At 42.0% G+C, this 12,673-nt stretch overlaps 1 protein-coding gene across 10 annotated transcripts in view; it reads right to left on the reverse strand.

Annotated features, from left to right (window-relative positions):
• Positions 1-2,564: 2,564 nt before the first annotated feature.
• herc2 (HECT and RLD domain containing E3 ubiquitin protein ligase 2) overlaps positions 2,565-12,673 on the reverse strand; it is a 286,911-nt gene continuing 276,802 nt past the window's right edge. For all 10 annotated transcript variants that reach the window (XM_070892466.1, XM_070892467.1, XM_070892465.1 and 7 more), the window contains 5 exons: positions 12,484-12,596; positions 6,908-7,098; positions 6,585-6,690; positions 5,202-5,414; positions 2,565-3,525 (listed from right to left, as the gene is read on the reverse strand). In XM_070892466.1, the coding sequence (XP_070748567.1) occupies positions 3,253-3,525; positions 5,202-5,414; positions 6,585-6,690; positions 6,908-7,098; positions 12,484-12,596 (896 nt within the window). In that variant the 3' untranslated portion in view covers positions 2,565-3,252. The remainder of the gene's footprint in view (positions 3,526-5,201; positions 5,415-6,584; positions 6,691-6,907; positions 7,099-12,483; positions 12,597-12,673) is intronic.

Consider the following 12,673-nt stretch of genomic DNA (forward strand, 5'->3'; position numbering starts at 1 on the left):
GGTGCAGAGATTTACTAGAATGATACCAGGGACTTCAGTTATGTGGAGTGACTGAAGAAGCTGGGGTTGCTCTCCTTAGAGCAGAAAGGTCGAGAAGATTTGATAAGAGTTGTTCAAAATCATGAATGGTTTTGATAGAGTAAATCAGTGGCGGAAAGGATGGTAACCAGAGGACACAGATTTAAGGTGATTGGCAAAAGAACCTGAGGCGACATGAGGAAACAATTTTTTTAAAACACAGCGAGTTATGATGACTGGAATACATTGCCTGAAAAGGTGGTGGAAACAGATTTAATCATAACATTCAAAAGAGAATTGGTTAAATACTTGGAAGGAAAAAAAACACAGGGCTATGGGGAAAGTGCAGGGGAGTGGCATTAATCGGATAGCTCTACCAAAGAGCTGGCACAGGCACGATATGCCAAATGGCCTCCTTCTGTTCTTGATCTTTCTGATTATGTCACTGGTGTACAGCTTCATGACACTCATGAGAGTAATCAATAGTTCTCAGGCATAGAGTAGTCCGAGAGATAGAATGTGATCAATTGCGGAAAGGTCTCCATTTACAATACTTGGGGATCACAAGGCAATTCAGATTAATTCACTTCTCTTGAGCCATCTTTAATCATGCGTTTTGGGTTTTAAAACAGCTACCAAATTCTATTGGCGATTCAGGTTGGCAATTCATCATCAGTGTTCTAGAACACTGCAGACCTCATTGACTCACATAACAGTTTATCGAATCTGCCACAAAAAAGTTGACTTGTTTCTGAAACCAACTCAACATGAAAAAGACCCGCAAGAAAAAAGAACACTGGTAATTAGACAACTGACAGCAACAACAGTGTTGCTGCTGTGAGATTAATTGGATAGTTATTTCAAAGAGCCGGCACAGGCACAATAGGTCAAATGGCCTCCTTCTGTGCTGTACGATTCTATGATTGATTCTAGGAACATGTATTTAATTTAAAAATCACACCTATGTACTTTACTTTGGGGGAAAAGTAGAGAAAAATAAAAGGAATAAAGGAACAGATGCAAAGCAATGGTGCAAGTTAGGAATGGTGGCCAAAAGTGTGATCGTATAAATGGAGTTTGAGAACATTTTTAAAGTAGAGGGAATTGGAGAGACTGAGGACTTCAGACAGAGTTCCAGAGAGTAGAGCCAAGGCAACTGAAGCCTGTGGCAAGACAAAGGAAGGGGTATGCACAAAAGGCCAAAGTTGAGGACCAAAGGGTGCAAGAGGGGAAACAAGGCTGGAGGAGGTCACAGACATAGGATGGGAAAAGGGCATGGAATCAACTGAATACAAAAACAAAAGTCTTAAATATAATTGGTTGGGGGAAAAGAAATGAATATAGATCCTTGAGAACAGGTCTGAGAAGCAAGCAGAACTTAGTGCAGGTCAGAATACAGATAGCCGAGTTTTGGATAAGTTAAGAGTTTATAGTGGGTGAAAGATAGAAGGCCAATAAGGAGAACCTAGAGGTGAAAAGGGTAGGAATAAGGCTTTCAGCAGCAGTGGGGGTGAGTTGGAGACAGAGGCAGGCAATATTGCAGAGGTGGAAGCAAGTGGTTTTGGTGATGAATAGGTTGTGCGATTTGAAGCTCAGCTCTGGGATGAACAGAAGCCAAGGTTTTGCATCTGCCAAATTCATCCTGATGAGTTGGCTGGGGAGGGGAATATACCTGGTTTATAAGGGAATAGAGCTTAACCAATTAAAAATACATCCAGAAAAAAAATTCTCCACACAAAGGATTGTGAAAACGTAGATTCAAAATAAATTTAAGTGTTTAAAAAGCTCAGTATTTGAGAAGTAAGTGTATTAAGGGAAATTGAGAATAGGCAAGGAATTAGATCTCGGATAAAAAGGAAAAAATTGCATTTATATAACACATTTCACAATCTCAGTACATCCCAAAGCACTTTACAGCTAATGAAGTACCTTTGAAGTATAATCACTGTTGCAATGCAGGAAATGCATCTTTGTGCACAGCAAGGTCCCACAAACAACAATGTAATGACCAGATAATCTGTTTTAGTAATGGTGATTGAGGGATAAATATTAGCCAGCACACTCAGTACTGCACTGAAGTGTCAGATGAAATTTTGTGTTCAAGTTTCTGGAGTGGAACTTGAAAGTCCTTTTCACTCAGAGACGGAGTGTGTTGAGCCACAGCTGACACCTAGGTAGAGTTGCATGGCTATCGAAATGGTACAGCAGGCTCAATATGCAAAATAGCCTACTGCTGTTCCTGTCTCAAGGAAATCCAATTTGGAAAGCCATGCCAGAGAAGTTCATAGTGGGACTATTAACAACATGTGGGGTATAATAAATTAAGAATTGGGATCGATTTAACTTAAGTCGTTTAAACCAATGTTTTATTCACAAGAAAATGAACGACTTTACCTTATGTGTATACATGGCACAATATCAAATTATGTACATTTGTCTATGTAAGTAGAATGCCTTCGTACCTTACAGGGGAGCTAATCTGTGTACATTTAGCAGAATTTTAAAACTTCAGGGGAAAAAAAAAAGACCAGAAGTAATAGAGGTGAGACAATTTGTAATGTGTTATTGTTTTAAGAATATCGAACTTGAAATGATACAACATTCAAAATGTTCAGTCATATAAACAAACACTGCTAATAAAGTCAGCTTACATAGTATTTATAATACTATTTCAGTTGTTGCACATTATCTCAATATACAGCAGGGAAAAAAAATACACAACACAACAATTATTTTGAGCCCCCAAAACAACTTAACATTGCGCCCTACCACAGTGAAAGGGCTTAAGAGACTCATCTTGGGTGATACTTAATGTCACTATATTACCTCTGGACTAAAAGACATTTAAAAAAAAACATCAGTAAACACAAAGAGGTTTTCAAATCTAATTCTGTGTCTATGGTTGTGCAGCATTGTGAAAGAAAAGTAAAACCTCATCAAACAAAACATATGCATCAAGTTTGTGAGGGATACAGTACCATATTCTAAATTACACATTGGCTCTAAAGTATTAGTCGGTTACTGTTAGCAATAAATAATTACATTTGTCCACTGCGGTTCTGGGAACTCTGTAAATTTTCCACATTATTCTACCGTCTGAATCCACCTTTGTTCTTTGAAGAGAATCTAAATTCCTGCAGCATATTTCAAAGATGTTGTTACCCCAAAAGTACACCCAAAAAGATGTTGCTTGATCTCAAGTCTAATTTCTTTTTTTTCCCCCTCCTCCTTCCTCTAATGGCCTGTTAAGTAGTCCTGTGTGGAATCAGATGCAAAAGAGTCTGCGTCCTCATTGTCGGAGTCGTCACTGCTGTCGTCAGCGGCCGGCTCTCCGGTTAGTGCAATACGAGCATAATCATCTGTGTCGATTGATTTGCAGAAATGGATAGCGTACTTCAGCTTTTCTTCCAACACCTGTTTACACGAGTATCTGGGCAATTTCAGCAAGAAGAAACAAGTGTACGACTCAGGAAGGAAGTGGTCTGGAGGGTTGTACTTGTCCAGCACCTGCCACAAAAAGCAAAAGAGAGTCATTGTTAACCATCAAAGCAAACCAGTACCCTATCCCAACAGAAGAGCAGAAGAATTAGCAGCAGGAGGAGGACATATGGCCTCTTGAGCCTGCTTCGCCATTCAATAGGATCATGGCTGATTTTCGATCTCAACTCCACATCCTTTGATTCCCCTAGAGTCCAAAAATCTATTTCAAGCCTTGAATATACCCAACAAATTGTCCACCTGGACTGGAATCCTATTTAAGCACATACAGGTTTTTGTTTCCTCCTGTCTTCTCTCCTTGGTCCTCCTTCCCTCAAAGAGAAGATTCATGCTGAGGTACAGCTCCACAAACAGCGGCAGTCTTCCATCTATGTCACCCAAGCAGCCATTCTTCACGAGAGCCTGGCTAGCGAGTGCCGGTGGAGATAGCATCACAGCCACGGTTATTTTGTATGAAACATATGTGAGCACTTTCAGCAAGTTAATCAGAATATAAAAGTCAAAGAAAGGCCCATCGAAGCTTATTCCCCTATTAAGCTGACTCCCCATCGTTGGAATTAATTGCAGTGTGAGCAAACCAAAGAACCTTGCCTCTACTACTTTACCCGGTAGATTATTTCAGACATTTCTCACTCTGAGTAAAGAAAGTATAAAATTGTATAAAGAAATTGAGCAAAATTTTGTATGTGCGCGTTTCTATTAATGCCCTCTTCTGCCTTCTTGCATTATTTTAGTGCTCTACAACACTATTCAATATTTAAATACAGGTACTTCAATGTGCTTCTAACCCCCTCAACACCTATTCACTGGACTGTAAAACTTAAACCTCTCTAATGCTTCCTCATGGCTCATCTTCACACCAACGGTCAATCTGGTTTCTTATCTCTTTCTCCTTTCCAATGCACAAATCCTGGCTGGTTTCCCGTCCCCCTAATCCTAACCAAGGAGTAATGAGGTCAATTATAGTGTTGATATAGTGGCTAAGATTGGCTAACTTAGTACAGACCTGGAATGGACCAACACCCGGGATTTTCCTGCTCTGTATGTTCATTAGAAATACTCACCAAGCCATCCGGCCAGCCAGCACTGTAATCTTGTGTGACAATCTCCAATTTCCCTATCATTACCTTCACTTTTCATAAAAGACTCTATAACCTAATATGGTCCAAGATATAATTTCTGGAAGGAAGTAAAGAAAGACTTGCATTTATTTAGCACCTTTCATGATCGCAGGACGTCCCAAAGAACTTCACAACCAATTAAGTACTTTATGAAGTGCAGTCACTGTTGTAATGTAGGAAACGCGACAAATATGCGCACAAGGTCCCACAAACAGCAATGTGACAATGACCAGATAATCTGTTTTAGTGATGTTGGTTGAGGAATAAATATTGGCCAGGACACTTGAGGAGAACTCCCCAGCTCTTCTTTAAAATAGTGCCATGGGATCTTTTACATCCACCCGAGAGGCAGACGATACCTCACTTTAATATCTCATCTGAAAGACAGGATCTCCGATAGTGCAGCACTCCCTCAGTACTGCACTGAGTGTCAGCCTAGATTTTTGTGCTCAAGTTTTTGACTCAGAGCGGAGAGTGCTGCCAACTGAGCCACAGATAACACTGAATTTGGAAGCTCAAGCATCTCTGGTACATCATCATTGTTTCTTTATCTATCAGCATTACCTGAATAACAAAATCCCGGCCTCTGAAGTCAGCAATTGTCCTAGGGAGTCGCGTCCTGCCCCACACAAAACGCAGGAAGAGTGAGCGCTCAGTATTGGAGAAGGATTCCATCACCTCCCAGAACCACTGAATTAACGGAGCAGTCGGTTCTATTCCTTTGTACGTGGCTACAGACTTTAAAAGATGAAGTGGTATATCGGGACTTCCACATACCTGCAATGTTACAATGAACAGGATATTCAGTTCAGTTCACATCAAATCATTTCCATAGCTTATTACTTTATATTGAAATCGCAAACAGTGTAAGATTTTATATTGCCATTTTACTATAAAAAACATAATTTAATTATTTGGAAAAACTCTCGCTACCAAAAATAAACCAAAATTGCTACTGCTGGAGATCCAGGAAGATCCTGGACCTTAAAATGTTTTCAATTAAAGAGACCACAGATTTGTGTTTCTGCCAATGTGCAGAGTAATCCAATTTCATACACTGCAACTGGCAAGGGATTGACACATAATGTTCATTACAAAGCTACTCACCATCTCCTAATCCCAAAAGCTGGACAAATTGGGCTGAACAATTTTTTCCTACAACCATCCCTGAATCAAGCCGGCCTGCCAGCGTGAATTGGGTGCATGCAGGGAATAATTCCTGCACTGGCACGGGTAGGCCCGAGGCACACCCAATATTGGGCCTCAGGCCTCATCTAAATTAGACCGACGAGCTGCGGATGGATGCTGGTCATCCCTAAGCAGCTCGCCGATGAATCGGCATTGGATTTCAGGCCACTGCATCGCTGACAACGGGGCTCAGGGGAGTGAGGGGAACGTGATCGGGAAGGAGTGGGGGGGTGAAGCGATCAGGAGGGAGGGAAGGGAAAGGAAACCGATCAGGGAAGGAGGGGAAAGCGATGGGGAAGGAGAGAAAGCCGTGTGGGAGTTGGAAACAGATTACGGTGCTGTAGTGAAGCTGGGACCTCCACATTCAGTCAAGTATTTTTTTAACAAATTTACCTTTTTGGTGGCAACCTCCTTTAATGACCACTGGTTAGGCCGCACGGAGACCATGTTAAGGTGAGTTCCATGTTCATGGAATTACTGGTGTAGGAACATTTTTGGTGACAAGGGAATTTGAACGATGGATCCCCCATTTGAAAACCCATCATCTGAGCACATCTTACATATAATCATGAAGCAAAGGTGAACATTAGACTTGCAAGTACAAACCTCCACGAGGTAAAAACCATTTGTACCAATTCAACATTTTGTTCAAAAATGAATTCTCAACAAGCACGGATTAAAAATAAAGGAGTGCCATCCTTTATGTTTAAACTAATCATGTAATTGAGAATTTTCAGTTTAGAGCCTGTCAGAATGTACCATTGTTTCCAGTTCGTAGCCAGTGAAGAGGGAAAGAAGAGGTACAGGGACTACTCTAGCCATCCCCTCCCGGACAGCAGCAACCTGCTCATCAAATTCATGCAGCCTGCAACAGACAAAGCACACCACATTAGAAAACTTATTTTTACTACAACTGTTTATTAAGCATAGCTTTTAGGAACTTAAAATAATGTAATACTGTAGCAACACCTCATGATGCAGTGATCATCCATGACTACAATACTATAGAACACCATCTATAACTGGGTAAGCCAGTGAAATATATCTGTGGAAAGACAATGCTGCTGAATGATTCACTTTACCTGTAGTTTATGGCCAGCCGAACGTACTCAGCCCTGTTCTCCAACGTAATATGCGAGTGCTTGGAGCTCAGCTGAATATCTTGACCACTCGCATTTGGCACTGTGAAGGGCAAAGCCATGGCCTCAAACTCCTCAGCTGTAGCTTCATTATCTCTGATGTACATGAGCCCAGGAATAAAATCTTTGTCAACCTAAGTGCAAGAACATGGGCTAAATAATATATATATTTTTAAATGCAACCAAAGCCTTAATATATAACAAATTGCATTTATATAGTGACTTTAATGTAAAAATAAACACCCCAAGGAATTTCACACAAGGATCAGACAAAAATCAACACTGAGCCAAAGAAGGAAATACTAGGAGCTGAAATACGAGGTGACTGAAAGCTTGGTCAAGGACAGGGGTTTTAAAGAGGGTCTGAAAGGAGGAGAGATGTGATGTGGCAGAGAGGTTTAGGAAGGTAATTCAAGAACTTGGGACCGAGACAGCTTAAGGCACCAATGGCATGCAAAAGCAATGAACATCGACAGGAGGCCTGAGTTGGGGAAACAGAAACTTCTCAGAGGCCTGCAGGACTGGAGAAGTTGCAGAGATGGGGAAGGCCTTGGCAATGAATTAATCACAAGGATGAGAATTTTAAATTTGAGGCATTTGGGAACCAGGAGCCAATGTAGGTCGGGATAGGATACAGGCACCAGAGTTTTAGATGAGCTGAAGTTTAAGGAGGGTGGAGTAACGACGGCCGTCCAGGAGAGCATTGGAATAGTCATGCCTGAAATTGATGACAAGGCTAGGAGTTATTGGCGGAGATTAAGAACATAAGAAATATGAGCAGGAGTAGGCCATCTGGCCCCTCGAGCTTGCTCCGCCATTTAATAAGATCATGGCTGATCTGATCCTAGACTCAGCTCCACTTCCCTACCTGCTCCCCATAACCCTTTACTCCCTTATCACTCAAAAATCTGTCTATCTCCACCTTAAATATATTCAATGACCCAGCCTCCACAGCTCTCTGGGGCAGAGAATTTTACAGATTTACAACCCACAGAGAAGAAATTCCTTCTCATCTCAGTTCTAAATGGGCGACACCTTATTCTGAAACTATGTCCCCCTCCCCTCGTTCTAGATCCCCCACGAGGGGAAACATCCTCTCTGCATCTACCTTGTCGAGCCACCTCAGTATCTTATATGCTTCAATAAGATCACCTCTCATTCTTCTAAACTCCAATGAGTATAGGGCCAACCTGCTCAATCTTTCTTCATAACCCCTCCACCTCAGGAATCAACCTAGTGAACCTTCTCTGAACTGCCTCCAATGCAAGTATATCCCTCCTTAAATAAGGTGACCCTGTACAGTTGTAGCAGGACTTCCCTGCTTTTATACTCCATCCCCTTTGCAATAAAGGCCAAGATTCCATTTGCCTTCCTGATTACTTGTTGTACCTGCATACTCACTTTTTGTGTTTCATGCACAAGGAACCCCAGGTCCCTCTGTACAACAGCATTCTGTAATTTTTCTCCATTTAAATAATAATTTGCTTTTTAATTTTTCCTGCCAAAGTGAATAACCTCACACTTTCCCACATTATACTCCATCTGCCAAATGTTTGCACACTCACTTCGTCTGTCTATCCCTTTGCAGATTTGTTGTGTCCTCCTCACAACTTGCTTTCCCACCCACCTTTGTATCATCAGCAAACTTGGCCACATTACACTTGGTCTCTTCATCCAAGTCATTAATATAGATTGTAAATAGTTGAGGCCCCAGCTCTGATCCCTGCGGCACCCCACTAGTTACCGTTTGCCAACCGGAAAATTACCCATTTATCCCGACACTGTTTTCTGTTAGTTAGCCAATCTGCTATGCATGCTAGTATTTTACCCCCAACCTTAAGAGCTTTTATTTTGTGCAGTAACCTTTCATGTGGCACCTTGTCGAATGTCTTCTGGAAATCCAAATACACCACATCCACTGGTCCCCCCCTTATCCATCCTGCTCATTACATCCTCAAAGAACTCCAGTAAATTTGTCAAACATGATTTCCCTTTCATAAAACCATGGTGACTCTGCTTGACTGTATTATGTTTTTCCAAATGTCCTGCTACTGCTTCCTTAATAATGGACGACAGCATTTTCCCAATGACAGATGTTAGGCTAACTGGTCTATAGTTTACTGATTTCTGTCTCCCTTTTTTTAAATAGGGGCGTTACATTTGCGGTTTTCCAATCACTGGGACCTCTCCAGAATCCAAGGAATTTTGATAGATTACAACCAATGCATCCACTATCCCTGCAGCCAACTCTTTTAAGACCCTAGATTGCAAGCCATCAGGTCCAGGGGAATTGTCCATCTTTGGTCCCATTATTTTACCGAGTACTTTTTCCTTTAGTGATAGTGACTATTTTAAGTTCCTCCCTCCCTATAGCCCCTTGATTATTCATTATTGGGATGTTTTTAGTGTCTTCTACCATGAAGACTGATACAAAATAAGACAATTGCTTCAGTTTTTCCAATGTTTAACTGAAGAAAATTGCAGCTCTTCCAGGACAGGATGTCAGACAATGCTGATGCAGTGGAGGGATTGATAGAGTTGGTGGCGAGGTAGAGCTGGGTGTCATCAGTGTACATACGAGGAACCCTTTGTCTGCGGATGATGTCATCAAGGGGAAGCATGTAAATGATCATGAGGAGGGGGGCCAAGGAAAGATCCTTGGGGGGATTCCAGAGGTAACGATGCAGGGACGGGAAGAAAAGCCATTGCTGGAGATGCTCTGACTATAATTAGATAGGCGAGCCTATCTAATGGAACCAAGTGAGGGCTGTCCACTGAACTAGACAACAGTGGAGAGGTATTGGAGGATGGTGCTGTAGTGTACTATGTCAAAGGCTGCAGAGAGATCGAGAAGGATAAGGATGGATGCTGCACCGTGTTCACAATCATAGAAGTTATTTGCGATTTTGATTACGGACATTTCAGTGCTGTGGCAGGGGCGGAAACTTGATTGGAGATATTCAAACATGGAGTTGCCACAAGGATTTTGGGAGATAATGCATTCAAGGAGATGAAAGGGAGGCTGGAGATAGGGTGGTAGTTCTCAAGGGCAGTGCGGTCAATGGCTGTTTTTTGAGATGGGAATATTGCTTTAATTATAATATCTGCATACAAAATTCCCAGCCAAGTTACATAGAAACATAGAAAATAGGTGTAGGAGTAGACCATTTGGCCCTTCGGGCCTGCACCGCCATTCAATAAGATCATGACTGATCATTCCCTCAGTACTCCTTTCCTGCTTTCTCTCCATACCCCTTGATCTCTTTAGCCGTAAGGGCCATATCTAACTCCCTCTTGAATATATCCAATGAACTGACATCAACAACTCTCTGCGGCAGGGAATTCCACAGGTTAATAACTCTGAGTGAATAAGTTTCTCCTCATCTCAGTCCTAAATGGCCTACCCCTTATCCTAAGACTATGTCCCCTGGTTCTGGACTTCCCCAACATCGGGAACATTCTTCCCGCATCTAACCTGTCCAGTCCCGTCAGAATCTTATACGTTTCAATGAGGTCCCCTCTCATCCTTCTAAACTCCAGTGAATAAAGGCCCAATTGATCCAGTCTCTCCTCATATGTCAGTCCAGCCTTGGAATCGGTCTGGTGAACCTTCGCTGCACTCCCTCAATAGCAAGAACATCCTTCATCAGATTAGGAGACCAAAACTGAACACAATATTCCAGGTGAGACCTCACCAAGGCCCTGTACAACTGCAGCAAGACCTTTTTGCTCCTATACTCAAAATCCCCTAGCTATGAAGGACAACATACCATTTGCCTTCTTCACCGCTTGCTGTACCTGCATGCCAACTTTCAATGACTGATGAACCATGACACCCAGGTCTCGTTGCACCTCCACTTTTCCTAATCTGCCGCCATTCAGATAATATTCTGCCTTCGTGTTTTTGCCCCCAGAATGGATAACCTCACATTTATCCACATTATACTGCATCTGCCATGCATTTGCCCACTCACCTAACCTGTCCAAGTCACCCTGCAGCCTTTTAGCGTCCTCCTCACAGCTCACACCGCCACCTCGTTTAGTGTCATCTGCAAACTTGGAGATAGTACACTCAATTCCTTCATCTAAATTGTTAATGTATATTGTAAAGAGCTGGGGTCCCAGCACTGAGCCCTGCAGCACTCCACTAGTCACTGCTTGCCATTCTGAAAAGGAGCCGTTTATCCCGACTCTCTGCTTCCTGTCTGCCAACCAGTTCTCTATCCACGTCAGTACATTATCCCCAATACCATGTGCTTTGATTTTGCACACCAATCTCTTGTGCGGGACCTTGTCAAAAGCCTTTTGAAAGTCTAAATACACCACATCCACTGGTTCTCCCTTGTCCACTCTACTAATTACATCCTTAAAAAATTCCAGAAGATTCGTCAAGCATGATTTCCTTTTCATAAATCCATGCTGACTTGGGCCGATCCTGTCACTGCTTTCCAAATGCGCTGCTATTTCATCCTTAATGATTGATTCCAACATTTTCCCCACTACTGATGTCAGGCTATATTACCCGATTTCTCTCTCCCTCCTATTTTAAAAAGTGGTGTTACATTAGCTACCCTCCAGTCCATAGGAACTGATCCAGAGTCGATAGTCTGTTGGAAAATGATCACCAATGCATCCACTATTTCTAGGGCCACTTCCTTAAGTACTCTGGGATGCAGACTATCAGGCCCCGAGGATTTATCGGCCTTCAATTTCATCAATTTCCCGAACACAATTTCCCGCTTTATAAGGATATCCTTCAGTTCCTCCTTCTGACTAGACCCACTGTCCCCTAGCACATTCGGAAGGTTATTTGTGTCTTCCTTCGTGAAGACAGAACCAAAGTATTTGTTCAATTGGTCTGCCATTTCTTTGTTCCCCATTATAAATTCACCTGCATCCGACTGCAAGGGACCTATGTTTGTCTTTACTAATCTCTTTCTCTTCATATATTTATAGAAGCTTTTGCAGTCAGTTTTTATGTTCCCTGCAAGCTTCCTCTCGTACTCTATTCTCCCCCTCTTAATTAAACCCTTAGTCCTCCTCTGTTGAATTCTAAATTTCTTCCAGTCCTCAGGTTTGTTGCTTTTTCTAGCCAATTTATATGCCCGTTCCTTGGTTTTAACGCTATCCTTAATTTCCCTTGTTAGCCACGGTTGAGCCACCTTCCCCATTTTATTTTTACACACCATCCTGACTTGAAAATATATCGCTGTTCCTTCATCATCGCTGGGTCAAAAATCCTGGAACTCCCTCCCTAACAGCACTGTGGGAGTATCTTCACCACAAGGACTGCAGCGGTTCAAGTAGGAAGCTCACCACCACATTCTCGAGGGCAATTACAGATGGGCAATTAAATGCTGGCCTTGCCAGCGATTGCCCACATCCCAGAACGAATAAAAAAAATTAAGAATTTATAGCATTCCAACTCCAGCCAAAAAAAAATGTTTCAAATGTGTCTATTCATAACATATGTATTAAACACAAGGGTTAAAGGTATAGAAAGAAAAGTTAGAATTTACCTCACTCAGGTCAGCAATTGTTAGATTCATTCCTGCCAGTTGCTTCCACACAGGTTCAGCTAAATTGAGACTCAGAGGACTGCCAGTACGTATAGCAATACCCAAAAGCACACCTAACAAAGAGGGCACAAATAGAAAGTTTCAGGATAAATTCTTTGTTGGAAGTGAAACAAGATAATCGATGAATGGA

This window comes from Pristiophorus japonicus, chromosome 10 (genome assembly GCF_044704955.1).
Source record: "Pristiophorus japonicus isolate sPriJap1 chromosome 10, sPriJap1.hap1, whole genome shotgun sequence".
NCBI lineage: Eukaryota > Metazoa > Chordata > Chondrichthyes > Pristiophoridae > Pristiophorus > Pristiophorus japonicus.